This window comes from Melanostigma gelatinosum (assembly GCF_949748355.1).
Source record: "Melanostigma gelatinosum genome assembly, chromosome: 18".
In the NCBI taxonomy this organism is placed as follows: Eukaryota; Metazoa; Chordata; class Actinopteri; order Perciformes; family Zoarcidae; genus Melanostigma; species Melanostigma gelatinosum.
The window spans coordinates 14,012,473-14,027,950 of NC_136651.1; the positions used below are offsets into that span (position 1 = coordinate 14,012,473).

Consider the following 15,478-nt stretch of genomic DNA (forward strand, 5'->3'; position numbering starts at 1 on the left):
TCTGCTGAAGATAAATGCGTGGACAAGTTTTTCCAAATCCTGTTGAGACATAAGTCCTCTAATCCTTGATATATTCTTCAGGTGATAGTAGGCTGATTTTGTAATTGTCTTGATATGGCTGTTCAGGTTGAGGTCTGAATCCATAACTACACCTAGATTTCTGGCTTGTACTCTGAGAGCAAAGCAAAAAGAGATATACAGTGTTAATTAGTGGGCTTAAGAAGTGCTGGAAGCTGGATTTCGTTACCTTTCAATGTAGCTAGGCTAGCTGTTACCTTGCACAGCAGCTGGATTATTGTGATGTCACGAGATCACACGAGAATTGGAAAAATGCAGAACTTGGTGGCAACACAGAGAGAACATGTAAACTCAGTGTGCTAAAATCCATATTCCTCTCCCCCAAGACACAAACATCTAGCTACCATTTTTAGGACATATGTAGGACAATAGATAGTTTATCATATTCCTAATAATGGGAGGTGGTGGGTGGAGGTTATGCGGCAGGTGGTGGGCCAGGTTCATTTCCCAGGCATCAATCAGTTGGACATTCAGTCCTTTGAATATGGCTCTGAGCACCTTATCACGCTGCAGCGAGTACCAGTCGCTGTTGGTAATCGTCTCATATAACGTCAAGGCTTTGGAGTTTGCGGTCCGGATGACGACCAGCGTGCCTGGAGCCCTGTCCAGCAGCCGCACCACCGCCCTGCGGATGCTCTGTAGCCTCCTGATGTAGATCTCCATGGGGAAAGAGCCGAGGTGAGACCAGATGCCAAGGACTACAACAATGTTGTTGTCTCCTGCTAAGTCATCTAGTTCATTGGCAACGTAACGGAGTTCTCTAGTTGGGACGGCAAAACGGATAGGAGGACCGTGGCAGCGGTACGTCACCAAGATGTTGTTTTCATAGTCCAAGGACATGTGAGGTCCAAATTGCCTCGGGTTGTGCAGGTCAAACTTCTTAAGACCTGAAAGAAAGAAACATTCCTTTATTAGTCCCACAGTGGGGAAATTATTCTCTGCATTTGACCCATCCCTGTGTATATAGGGAGCAGTGAGCTGCCAATTACAGGCGCCCGGGGAGCAGTTGGGGGTACAGTGTCTTGCTCAGGGACACGGTGCAGCCGAGGATCGAACCCGGTGACCTTTCGGTTGGCGGACAACCCTCTCTACCCAGTAAGCCACAGTCGCCCCCAAGTATGACAGGGGGAACATTAAGCTGCAGTGGGAACAAAATCATTTGTTGCCAGAAATCCCTGTGGATCAGTTACCTGGTAGAGCTGCGTCGAAGAATTCAAACCACTGCCTGATGGTGGAGTCACCATACATGTGGACCACCTTGCCTTTCAGACACTGACTGATGGCAGACGCGCTGAATTCGGGGACTGTGGTGCCATCTAGTGCTCGCCACACACCCTGGTAGTAGTAACCAGAGGGTCCAGATGTCACAGTGCTGCTCTTTTTCTTTAGCTGACCTGAGGAAGTCAAATAATACGGTGGATTTATCCCATAAAAAAAACAAAACCAAGGTATAGAGTGATTGTATGAAGCTTTGATGGACTATCCTTACTCCTGAGAGACTACATACACTGCTAACAGGAAGAGCAACATTCATAAACTTTTAGCCTAGTGCTCCATGCTCCCAGCATTCTTTTATTGTCTGTAGTAGGACATTCAGTTTTGAATTATTGTCATCGTCAGCAGTAAAATCTTGTTGTACCTTCCTGTTTTGGCAACACAGTGACATTGGAAGGTCCTGAAGCCTGAATGGAGACTTTCATGTTAACACCACTGAAGAAAAAAAGCACAGATAAATTAAAACTAGAAAGATCCAGTAGTAAAATGGGAAACGGCTTGAAAGTTCATTCAACATCCCACAAAACTCAATCCCTAAAAATCTATTTTGTGAGTTAAATCTGCACTTATACATTTTTTCATACACGCAAATGGGTCAAAGACTACGAGCAATCTGCTGCACTGTATGTCGCTCACACTGATTAAGACAGATAATTCTTCCCTGACTTTGCAGTTCCCTCAGCTCTACGGAACATTGTAGCACCTTTCAGCTCATTGTTTTGGTTTGACGGTCTTGGAGGTATCAATTAACACAACTCCAAATAAATGTTAATGTTTCTCCATGTCTTCTAGATATTTAAATAGTCCAGTGTTTGCTCACACTTTAGTCATATCAACTTTATAAGGCGTTCATATGTCAATAGCTTGTTTTGCTGCCCCCAATTGGCAGAAAATAATAATGTGCGTTTCTCAAAAGAGCACATCCAAAATAAAATGTATACATTTACAACTAGAAAGGTGCACTCAGAGGGAAGTTCTCCGCCAGGTGTGTCTGGAATGACCAGTGTTGGATTGTGTCATTGAAGGAATACAACCCACAATTGGCTAACCGCACATCATCAGTTGCCTGTTTAGCTTGTGTACTGGTAGTTCCACTAGCCGTTAGCGAAGCACACCATCCAAAACAATGAAAGTGAGCTGCAAAGCAGTGACCAAGAGGTACGCAGCAGTTTGTGTACTGGTAGTAATGTTAGCTGTAAGCCAAACACAACTCAAATCCCAACACTGTGGGTGCAGAGTAGCAGATACAAGGGACCAGATAGGCACTCTTATTACAAGCGGTCCCTACTGACCAGTAAGTCACTGGCAGTATTAAACGGGCTGTAAAAAGTGCTTTGAGAAAGCATGAGTCAATGCAACCATGAGAGGTCCAGGAGCATGCAGTCATAACTGGGCACACAGGAGTTTATGCAGTTCGCTGCATCAGAATGCGAGATTAGCCATGTACAGATGCAGAGGTGCACACTCACTCAAGGACAAACGGACGCATGCACAAACAAGACCAATCACATGATTATTCTGGCGGAGGCGATGAAAAGTAAATTAATAACAGAAAATACTACCCAATGTTGAAAATGAAAGTCAAGTAGTATTTGTATTTTCTTTACATCTCAAGATATTTAGGGTCAATCATACTGCCTGTGGTAACAAACTTCTATGCTTGTCTGTCTCTCTGCGCCTTCACCTTTTAAAGAGGTCCTTCTCCTTGGCCTTGAGATTGTTTCTGTATCCTCCCATATGGTGGCTGATCCTGGCATCACAGCTCATGTTCTTTGGCTTGTAGCAGAACCAAGGCTCACCTGTACGGAGGTCAGTATAGTTACACAGTGGCTGCTTTGTTGGCCGTAAGCAGACGTTACAGATGGTAGATTCAGAGAGTGAGCCTGAGCGGAAGAGGCTTTTGAAGTAAATCCTGTCAGGCTGTTCTCTGGTCAGCCTGTTCAGCACTGAGATGCCCTCACTAGGGTGAACCAGCATCACCTGATTGGAAAGAGAACCAGAGTTTTCAATAGAAAGCTACAACGCATGCCTAAAAATGACACATTGCTTTTGTCAGAAATGAAAAAGTCCCGTTGTCTATAAATAGACTTACATTTGAGTATTAAATCTGCCACTGTTACCATTACAAGCTGCATATGTGCCGTACGAAAAGTGAACGTTAACCGGCATAACAGTAACCAAGGGAGGGCTGGCTTAGTGGTCAATCATTTAAAAGATAAATTGTAGTGTGTAGGATTTAGTGATAATCACATCACAAAATAATGCGATATTGACTGAGTATCAGCAGAAAACTGCACTTTAGAAGGCTGTTGAATTATTATTTTTTGTTGGTGCCTTTTGTGTACAATTGACCCATTGCTAAAATCAACCAGAGTCCACACTGTCCCTGAAGAATTATTATCGAAATACAATTTTTTTTGAAAGCAATTACAAGTTAAACAGAAAAGGAGATAGGCTAAAGCCCACAGATCACAGTGTAAAATATGACCACCAGATCACCTGGCCTTGGGAAAGACAAATTAAGCAAGAACACTCCTGTAAAGGCTCCACAGGTTTTTATGAAGAAACTTAACATTTTAGAAATGTATATATTTGGCTTACCAGTATCACTACTACAAAATGTTTAATCATGACTAGCTCCAAATCCACGAAACCAGCCTGAAATGGAGAAAATATTGCACGACAGCCAAATAGTTGTCAGACCGTGATCGGTGCTGGCAGACGCTACGCTATGATTGGATATTCAGCTGGTTGCAATGCGCAACCTCACCACTAGATGCCACTAAATCCTACACACAGAACCTTTAATGTGATTGTGATGGGAGTTTTTAGCATCACCTCAACCTGTGCGTCTCCTTCCCAGAGTAAAGAGAATACAGCAGAGTAGCTCCCATTCAGATGATCCACCACTTGCCCAGCCACACCTGCTTCAAGCTTCCGGTTGTGCAGACTGGCGAGTAGGAAGTCCCCCCCAGACTTCTTGGGACGACCCTGGAAGTCAGAGGTTTGTATCATGACCTGCAGCTGATCCCCTACATGCCACTGTCCCCCTTTCCTCCCTGGTAGAATGGTGAAGTTGCTGTGAGCTGGATCACTGGTCTGCTCCAGGGAAATAGGAGCTGGCAAAAGTGGAGTTTCAGGCCAAGCAGCGTCCTCAGGGGACAGTGGCTGGAAGGCGCAGAAGCTGCGATTCATGTGAGGATGAGTGGAGACTGACTGATGATCCACCATGATGATGGTGGATTTAGGCTGAAACTGGCAGGGGATTGAGAGCGACAGATGGTGTCAAAGATGCAACAAATAATTAACTAAATGCAGCAAAAGTGCAAAGATGGAAGATTTATCCCTCCCCAAAACTCAAAATGACTTTGGAGAGTTGGTAAGAATGATTCAGATTTATGTTTTTCACCCTTCTCCCGCCATGGCCCTTACTCTGTTGTAAACAGTGACCCATGGAATTCAAATCTTCAAGGTTTTAAAGGTCTTTTTAAATGAAATTCATATTTTGGGATATGTTGCGTCTTTGGCCAAGAAGCACTAGAGGATGTTTCATGCCCAATGGTTTAACAATACAGTGGAATACTTTCATAGCTGAAAGATGTATTGAATTATTAATGCATATAAAATGGATTGAACCACTAACGGTACAAAAGAGACAATTAGTCGTTTCACAAACACCACTGATGAGAGAATTCAAGCCATTAAACCTCAAATTCCTCCCTTGAGTGGGCAGCTGTTTTGGGGCATCTCATGGCTTTTTATAAACTATATATTTGCGACCCATTTCTTAAGGTCTTTAGGTCTTCAGTAAGAACGAATGGGAAGCAGGTTGTGTAAAGTATAGAATACTGCCAGCTTTATCCTTTAACTGGAAGAGATGCAGGATTGAGAGTGACAACACCATTTAACTGCATTAACTTGCTCCATTGGATTTGAAAATATCCAGAAACAGCCGAATATCAAACATTTCAAACAGGGTCCACCCTTCAATCAGATCCCTACAACTTAAAAGTTCTCACCTCCAGATTGTCCATGTATCGTAGCACAAAGATGACGACAAAGGCAGTCAGACAGAGGAGGGCGCCGTACTCCCTTCTTAAACAAGCTGTGGCCTTCATGATTGGTGATCAGTCCACATCTGTGGGCCGATCACTTTCTCTGGTACTGTAATGGTAAATTTCTACTGAGTATATATTTCTACTTGTGTAAATGCCTATAAGCACTTGTACTTTTGCTCTGAACTCAGTCCACCTTCACCCTTTGTGTTAACATACATGCTCAAATGTATCTTGCTGTTGGGTAATGGAAATATTCTTATAAGTATTTTATATTTTTATAAGTAAACTGTTTTATAACTCGTTTTCCAGGAAGCTATCATAAGCTTGCATCATGTAACTTGTGATCCATGCAGCAGCTGACTGCCTGCACACATATCCTCTTCTTCTCTGTGTTGGATAACAAGTATAAAGTCACATGTTCTATGCTCCAAGGATACAAGATATGTACCGTATCTGTGTGTCTACATAGATAACTAGATCAACTGATTTGTTAAAACTTGAACTCCATTGTGAAGTCATCTCAATACAAATATTGTGACACCGCCAGAGTAGAGTTTTAACCTCTAGGGCCCGAGCCCCTCTCTGGTCCAAAGGGTTAAATGTGGACACGTTTTATTTTCAGTTATTTTTTTAAATTTTTACTATGACTAATGACTGCGGTATTTGTTGTATATGTTCCCGATAAGGATCTTGCAAACTTGGTGATATATGCACAGTATTAGAAGATATTATCCTAAACTGTTGTCGCTCTATTGTGCAATTATTTCATGCTATTTGATGTGATCTTGGATTTTGGGGAAGATATAATATAACAATTTATTATTCTAAAATGGGCCTTCTGCATGAGTATTCTTTGCTTAGGTATATTTTGTTGATAATACTTTTGCATTTTTTAAAGTTTTGAATGCATGATTCTATAAACTGGTGATATGTCTTTAACTTTACGTAAATCTTAAATCAACAAAGTATCCAATAACTACAGTCGAATAAATGTAATGTACAAAGTACAAATTTCCCTCTGAAATGTAGTGGAGCAGAAGTATTAAGTAGCATAAATCAGAAGCAAAAGTAAATTAAATGTCACACATGTACAGTATATTAGAATGGTTGCTGATACTGATTCATGATAAATTAAACTTCATATATACTTTGTTTAAGCGCTTCGTGTGTCTTACCTCAGCAGAGATTCATTTGGAGATTCTTTTCATCACAGTGCGATCCGTCACTTTATCTCACAGGTAGGGAAAAAACAATGACCTGGCAGTGAGTGAGTGAGAGACAGGGGTGGAGAGTTCTGCTGACGACGGAGTGCTTGATGACAGATAAGGGGCAGGTGAAGGGAGTTGGACTGGTGCTGAGGGAGTGACTGAGTTGAAGAGTGAAGAGCTATAGAAAAGCACACACACTGGAGACCAGGAGGGGAACTGCACCCGAGAGCCTGGAGACCAGGAGGGGAACTGCACCCGAGAGCCTGGAGATCAGACGGGGAACAGGGCTCCAGGGGCTGGAGATCAGACGGGGAACAGGGCTCCAGGGGCTGGAGATCAGACGGGGAACAGGGCTCCGACTCTCGGAGATGGGGCTCCGGGCAACCGGAGTCCATAGACTGGGGCTCAGGGGGATAGACTGAAGACCCAGCGGGGTAAGGGGCTGGAGGTCGTTGCAGCGCGGAGATGGCGGCGGCCGGGACTGGAGGTCGCTATATATATACATACATACATACATACATACATACATATACACACACACACACACACACACACACACACATATATCATTGTATGCAACTTTGTACTTCTACTCCACTTAATTTATTTGATATATCTTTAGTTACTCATTACTCTACAGATTAAGATTTTACAACATATGAAAAGCTTATAAAACAATGCATTGCTAAAGATTAAACCACCGGGTCTGAACCTTTCTGGCTAACCTGTAGCTCCCTTAATGCACATTACGCGGTGTTGTTTAGCAGTCCGACTGCCCTCCACACTGCTGGCCCCGCCCTCTACATACAGCTTGAAAATGGAAAATGTTAAATGGCTCTATACAAAAGGATACATGCCAAGAATATGTAAATATTGAATTTTTTTCCAGATTTTCTCATAGATTGGATTCAGTTTCAAGAAGACATTTTAGTTTGAGCATGTAGCTACATTTTCAATTAAATTAGTTACTTTTATTAAGCTTTTCTATGTTCCATTCCAGGATTTAAAATGTCACTTTTCATTCTCAAATTGCAATTTCACATTATCAATTTATTATTTCAGTTTTCAACATTTAAACATTTCTTGGTTAAATGGAAATGCATACAACAATGTGTATTTGTTGTGCTTTATTTCTTTGTTTGATTTGTTTTAAGTTAGATATTTTAAGTCTTCCATACTTCACAGGAATGTGTTGTGTAAATTACAAGAAAGTTCCATGCTCATAGGAGTCAAATCTTAGTGGTTGTTATTTGCTTTTTTATGGACTGTTGCCAGCAGAGGAATGATGTGTATATGTGTCAGAAACCACTTCCATGTCAGATGTAGCCATCATAGCCAGGTGTAGCCAGGCATATAGCCAGTGTATGGTTGATTGCGTGCAGCGTAATGTCTCAGGGCGACATCGATTAAAATTTAGAAAGTGCACAAAATATCGCCATTTCCTCCGGGGCCGAGTTCGCGCAAGGCGTACACTATAAAACGCAGATCGGCAGAGATCTTTTCCAGACGTGGTTTGTGTGTGAGTAATTGCAGAATTGCGGCAGTGTATGGTTGATTGCGTGCAGCGTAATGTCTTAGGGAGACATCGATTATTGTTTCAATGTATGTTTTAAATCTCCTTTACTTTTGCCGTTATGCTTTTAATGGTTTCATGTGAAGCACTTTGAATTACCGTGTTGTTGAAATGTGCTATACAAATAAACTTGCCTTGCCTTGCCTTACTTCTACTTTTCTTAAGCACCTTGTTGCAAGATGTTTTATATTGCTGTTTGTCATGACATTGGCCAGACTATAGGCCACAAAAAAACGGTTAACAAAAGAATCATATATAAATTGGAACATATTGTGGTATTAACTGGCGTTTCCCGAGAACATACATGATGTATATAAATTGGTGCATTGGTAGTGAAATGAATTCACATCAGAAACCAATAGGAAACAGATGTTGTTGGCACTTGTGTTCTGGTAAACACAGGTGAATTAATCTAAACAACTCGGACTTGCAGGAATCCAGCAAGAGATATTAATGTTACTTGTCAAAAAAGATATATATATATATATATATATTTTTTTTTTGCAACAATAATTAAAAGTTAGACTTGAAAATAAAAGTATCCCCATGGTCGAAATTATGAGATAGAAAGTTGAAATTATGAGATAGCATGTATCTGTGTACCGACATTAAAACTATCACAACAGGTGGACCTGAAAGGCAACAGCCCGAAAAGCGGTTTTCCAACGATTGAAAAAGATCGACAAATAATCCCAAAATGTCCACGAAGAGAAAAATTGATGCAGAGGCAAGAAAATGTAATGAAAGATGGGAAAGTGAATACATGTTTGTGCTTGAAGGAGAAAAACGGGTCTGTCTTCTGTGTTATGAGGCGTGTCGGTGATGAAGGATACAATTCACGTCGGCATTTTGACACCAAACACGGAGCTAAATTTAGCCTCCAAGAAAAACATCAAATTGTCCAAGAATTAAAAGGCAGACTGCAATCACAGCAGAATATATTTACACAGCTACAGCCCAGTACATGCTGAAGGTATGTGAGCAGAGCTCCGACCAGATACAGACTTTTACAAATGTCAGTTTGTGAAGAAACACCATCGCAGACCGAGTTCATGAACTAGCAGCAATCTAACAGCACAGCTCGCTAAGAGACGAGCAGGTACTCGTCTTCTTCATTAACTGCTGATGAAAGCACAGACAACACGGATACATCATCTATCCGTGTTCATCAGACCTGACTCTCAGTGAGCAGCTCTTGGATGTAGCTGCCATGCACAGGACGACGACAGGGAGGAACATTAGTGATGCAGAGAGGTGACACAAACAGCTTTGAACAAAGTTATTGTAATAACTTGTGTTTGATATTTGTCTTTGTTATTTTCTTTAATAGTTTGATCTTTGATAGAGTAATGTGGGTTTCTTAACCCTCAATTAAAATGATTTATGTTATAATAACAGAAATGTGTTTAAATATAGTTTTTCATTTATATAACTGCATGTACAATATGTTTACACTTGAATAAACAATCATCAAATGCAGAGAGAGTTATTTGACAATATGTTAGGGAGAAGTTATACAGTCTTACAGTTACAACCGGCCCTTTGAGGGCGACCGTGATGCTGATGTGGCCCAGAGTGGAAATGAGTTTCACACCCCTGCTGTAGAGGGAGGGTGTGTCCATGTTTCTCACCTAGCGCTGATCAATTTAAGATCTTTGGGGTGAAAATGTTTTCTTTTCTTCTGTTGTTTCGTCTCCATTGTACTGTTCCAATCCCAAATGATGGGCTTTTCATCTTTAATGAACAGCCTCAAGCCAGTGAGGTGTGCACATAATGACTAATTAGGACGAACAACAATGTTGAAATGAATCTTGTTTAATTTAGACTACAGCTCCGTAGTCGGTGAGAGACTAATCCAAAGTTAAGTTGGTTCAAGAGTGACAATTTGTATTGATTGTCTTGTCTCAGATCCAGAATGAAGCGCTGTAGCTTTGTGAACACTTCTGATCACCTGGGTCACTGACCAGGCAGCCCACATTAAAGATTTGAAAAAGAAAGATGATACACTCAAAGTGTAGTGTGGAGAAAATACAGAGGGCATGAGAGGACACAGTCTGTCACTGACTTTCTTCTTTTCATTTTATCAGACATCAAATCTCTGAAGTAAAACCTCGGTCTGAAGTTGCCTGTGGTGAAGGCTCCTACGGATCTTGTCTTAAGTTTTGGCTTTAATCTCGTGTGTGCTTTATTTCATAGATACAAAGTCAAAAGGCCGTGTTACAGCAATGTGTTGAAGGTTATACACGCAGGTAGTCGGTAGGTTCACCTTATCTTCTGTGGCAAAGATTTTTTTATTTTTTTTTATTTTTACAAGGCTGTGGGAGAAATGGGGGAAAACATCTGCCAAAGAGGTACTTACAAGTGGTAAAATGTAAATGCATACAATTATTATTAAAGCAGAGTGTGGCAAAGATGTTCCACAGTCCTTGGTAAAATGTAAATTGTGTTGCTTGTTGATGCCGTGTCCCTGCTGTTTGTCCTCATTGTTATCCTGTCTGTGCTGTAGCCAAAGACAGCTTCCCACAGCGCGGCCAAAAAAGTTAACGAACTAACATACTGCAGATGTGTCTTTGCTGAAATTTAGGATGGCACCCAGCAGCCTGGGGGCAAAGCCAGGAACATTGTTGATATCGCATCACTTCAACACATATGAGTTTAACTTAGCTCCAATAGCGTTACCTTGTCAGAAGATACATTTAGCTCTGTCTGGCCTATTTTAAACAATTTCAAATACCCACAGCTACTAATCCGTCCGTCCAAAATCTCTCTCATCAGCGGCATGTAGAGGCACGTTAACTCTAGTTGCACACATTTCACATATAGTATCCTGTTGTGTATGGAACTTTTAGTTTAATATGCCAACTGTAATGTAAAAATGTAGTTCATTTATTTATTACCTACAACTATTGCAATAAATATCCCTAAATATTCACTGCCGAAAGCAGTTTCATAATCCTCTGACAGTGTAAAATGTAACATATTATCTTTCCTAATGAACTGCTACTACTTCCTGGTGTTTTCTATTCTATTACATTCTTGCAGTTGATGGAATATGGTCAGTTTTTTTTTTTTTTTAATTGGCAAAAGAACCTTAAACTCCCCAGACAATAGTGTAATTTTACCTTATTAAGGGAAAAGAGACTGCTGGGATGATAATTGATGTGCTTTGGCGCACTTACACTCTCTGAGTCTGTCACACATGCACACATAGAAATGCCGCAAACACTGACCATCTAATTTGGAAACGCATACCTGGCTTACATAATGAGTTGCCTGATCTCCCCATCTGTGTGTGTGCTTTATTCGAGCTCATTTCGGAGCAGCCAGCTTTTATTTTGGGCTGGGTTTATTGTGCGGCAGGTTGGGGATAGAAGTGGTTGGATGGCGTTTGAGTCACCTGGGAAATCATGGATTCGACAAAGCTACCTGCATACTCCATCAGGAGGAAAACCACACCGCAGTACTGGCTAGATGAAAGGACTGGGACACAGAGACAGACATATAGGGACACAGATGTGCATACATTGCAACAATCTGGATATAAGTAGAAGAAAATGTACAGTGTTGTGATTTGTCGCTCATTGTGACACTAGCAACTGTTAAAGGTTGTGGTTCTTTATCCAGCAATATTTGATTGTTTGAATTCATTCTAAAATAAGCACTCTCTTATGTGCAGAACAAACACACCCAACAATATTTAAAAGTGGGTAATTGTCTAGTAACAGAAGCATCTGTCTCTCTTCATTCCTTATCTCGCCTCGTCTCTATCAGTGTCTGATTAGCCCCCATTGTAAGGAAACGGTCTCTCTTTTTGGGAATACAATGCCTCTGTGATTCTATTTTTGAATGGCTTTTGTGTTTTTTTTAAAAGAGAGATAATTCTACTTCCACTTCTAATCCCCTCCCACTAAGATCAGAAAGCATCACAGGGAACAAAGAAGGTATTTAAATGTTAAATTCAGTCGCAAATCGCTGTAAATGTGTCTTTGGTAATGCCCCTCTTAAAGAGTGTTTATCGAGTTGTGTGATTATTGCAATTTGTCGTCCACTAATCTGCAAGTTTTGTCAAGTTGGACAGAGAAACGGTGACAAAATTCGAGGAAAAATGCTTCCACAGCGGAAACGATTTCTGGATGTCGAGTATGAAAATGATGTGAACATATGCGATGGCCTTCATCAGATCTCAACCCAGTTTTAACACCTCACATTTCAAAATGCTGGTGCTCTATTCTAAGACTCCTTGATTTAGACAAATAAAAACTCTTAAAAGGCCTTTTACGTGGGAAAAAGAGGGAACATTTCTCACTTGGCTATTTATCTAATTTCGTTTTGGTCACACAAACTGAACACCACGAACTCAAAGCCCTTTAGCCAAACCAATGAAGCCTAAACTGTTGCTGCCATTATCTACAGTTTAATACGGCTGCATTGATTTAGAATACAAACACCTGTGTCAGTGGTGCCTGGTAATACTGTCAAATTACCAGAATTGAGTAGACCCATGCCAGCTAATCAGAGCGGATAATTCTCAGCGGTCGTTATATAAAACAATCTCTGATAGAATGGATCACCGGTTCCTTCTCACAGAAAGTACTTTAAAATCTTAATTTTTTTTTTTTTATTGCACTTGTAAGATTATTGCTCTATTGCCCACAGAGTCAACACTGGCTGCTTCTTTCATTTATCCTGTTGGCTACCTGATAGGGGGGGGGGGGGCTGTCTGGTCTGCAGCTTAAAGGTGTTAATGAGCAGAGGGGCTTGTTCATGTGGTGTGTGTGTGTGTGTGAGCGAGATAAATGAGCTTGTCGTGTCCTGGCTATGGATATCCTTAATTAGCCTTTAGTGTTTAATTGTGCCGTCATTCTGTTTGTGTCTGTGTGTTTACCTGTCCTCCAGTTTTTTGCAGAAACATTGAGAACATTTGAATACTTAGTCGTTATGGTTACCCCACACTTTAACGAAAAGTTTCAACAGTTGACGGGGAAATATGCACGGTGTCCTTTCCTGTCTCCCCAATTTCACGAGACAATCACAAATATGGAATATTTAAGACCGTTAAACCCTCAACCCATCTGCTGGATAATGTTTGCAGACCAGCCCTCAGTGTGTACACACGATACAAGAGCTAGGAAAGCTAAACCTGAATCATTATAGAGTTTAAATCATGCTGGGAAACACTTCTTTTATCTCTGCTCGTGCTGTGGAGTGGAAACTGCCTCTTACAATTAAGGAGGTGCAGAACCCACACCCCTTTTAAGAAAAAGGTAAATTCGAAGGCTGCTAGATAACATCTCCAAATAAGTACACGGGCATGTTTATGAATTGAAACCAAAGGGATGTGGTTGTGTGTCTCCATCTTGGATAAACCGATAGAACGCAGTCCACGATGGAAATAAGTCCTGGACTTTGTCTTAAGACACTAAACTAGAAACAGCCTCTGATTGAGTGAGTAAAGCAGTCTCTGTGTCTCAAGTCTAATGTCTCCCTCTCTTCATTCAGGAGCCCCGACTGGCCCCCATTTAACGGAAGACAACTCTCATTGGCAGCTTCATGCTCACTACTACCCGCCTCTGCTGCGTTCAGCTACAGTTAAGAAGTTCATGGTGGGGTATGAGATGCTCGCCCAGGAGCAAAGGGACCTCACGCCTGAACAGGTGAATATTATTCAATGTGCAATGTGCAAACCCAGCTTTGTGCGGCACAGAGTTACTCATTGATTCTACTGATTTAAAAGTAGTAAAGATTAAAGTAGTATGATTTGAGATGTGATGCTAGGGGCTTTGTTTTCACCCCAGGCCATCAAAGGCTGACCCCTCACAGCATACCAATTATATTGCAAAACCAGGATTGCACTAGATTCGCTCTCTGTCCCGATATTTATCTTTAAAACTGAATAAAAACGTGGCACTGCTGTGTTCTTGTATCTGTAGGCTGCTGAGAAGCTAAGGAACCTTCCAGAAGAACATCACAAAACCAGAGAGAACCTGGAAAAAGGAGGAGAAGAGAAATAAGATGGGGGAATGTATATATTTATATTACATGTATGTGTACTCAAAGCTGGTTCTGGGCTCCTTACTATAGTTATGAAATGGACCTCCAACAACATTAGGTATCGAACTCCTTATCCATGTTTTAGGGAGATAATGGGAGAACATTATTTTCCCCCCTGCTGTCCCTTCTGTCGAAATTAAACAAACTCTGCTTGTTGTTGTATTACAATCGAAGCCTTTCAAACCACACAGCTTGTCCTTTCCAACGACACAATGAGAAAATATTGGAAAAAATTATTTATTTTCACATGGAAAATAAATAATTCTGAAAGTAGTTAACTGTTGACAGCTTTCAGCCTCAAAGGTTTGACAGTGGAATGCTTTATTTTATATAGAAAAATGATTTAACTGATACAATGTCTTTTGTTTGCGGTAACAGAATTATCCTGACTTGATTGTTATTAAACAGCTCCAACCGTGGTATTGAATATGAAAACACCATAATTAGAGTTTGAAATTCTTAAAACATATTGATGTTACAGATGGAACATATGTAGAATTAAATGCATAATGTACGGTATACTTTGTTGGTATGCACCCTATACTACTATGACAAATGTGATGAATACACTTATTTGACACTACACCTGCCAATGGGTGACACAAAACAACCCTGAATCATAACTATTCCAGATAAGGGGGGCAACAGACTGGTAAGACATAGCTAATTAAGTAGGGAGTGATTTGAGGCAGATTATGAGTTTTATTTCAGCACCATGGAGAGACGCTGCCTTTGTTACTGTGTTTCAGAACCATGGACAGAGACGGTGACTGTATGGAGACTTTGACAAAGGATCACTTCACATTTATTTCAAGCGTCAGGGTTAAAAAAAATGTGTGTAATCTTGTTTAAAGACGGCCTTTAAAAAAATGTGAGCTTATCCTTCAAGTTTGACGACTGCATATCACACTAGCGACGAGTATTGTTCAAACAAAAGAAAGTGTGGATAGGCAACAGCACAAGGTTGTAAAGCAGCTGCAAGAGTAATGAGAGAATCTGGTCTAGACATACTGTCTCAGAATGGATCTGTCTAACACCCCGTCAATTACTTCAGTGTGACACAGAAGACCATGCTGTGGAGCATAAAACAAAAGCAAAAGAGACTTCACATGTCGTACATGGACTGTTCATTCTAATTACTTTATTATAATTAACTCTTTCTAAAATTAGATTCTGAATATCAGCTCTTTCTAGAAAGATGTATGCAGGGAAATCAAATACTCCTTAACGAATAA

General features: G+C 40.8%; 2 protein-coding genes across 3 annotated transcripts in view; one reads left to right on the forward strand and one right to left on the reverse strand.

The window, feature by feature from the left end:
• The window catches only part of galt (galactose-1-phosphate uridylyltransferase), a 36,491-nt gene extending 21,829 nt beyond the window's left edge, over positions 1–14,662 (forward strand). For both annotated transcript variants that reach the window (XM_079290163.1, XM_079290164.1), the window contains 2 exons: positions 13,692–13,846; positions 14,123–14,662. In XM_079290163.1, the coding sequence (XP_079146289.1) occupies positions 13,692–13,846; positions 14,123–14,203 (236 nt within the window). In that variant the 3' untranslated portion in view covers positions 14,204–14,662. The remainder of the gene's footprint in view (positions 1–13,691; positions 13,847–14,122) is intronic.
• LOC306792253 (NXPE family member 3-like) lies at positions 415–5,471 on the reverse strand (the record flags this gene model as incomplete). The annotated part of the gene is made up of 6 exons (XM_079289326.1): positions 415–965; positions 1,269–1,472; positions 1,718–1,788; positions 3,038–3,333; positions 4,192–4,608; positions 5,373–5,471. 6 exons carry the CDS (start codon positions 5,469–5,471, stop codon positions 415–417), a joined length of 1,638 nt encoding a protein of 545 aa, XP_079145452.1.
• Positions 14,663–15,478: the final 816 nt, after the last annotated feature.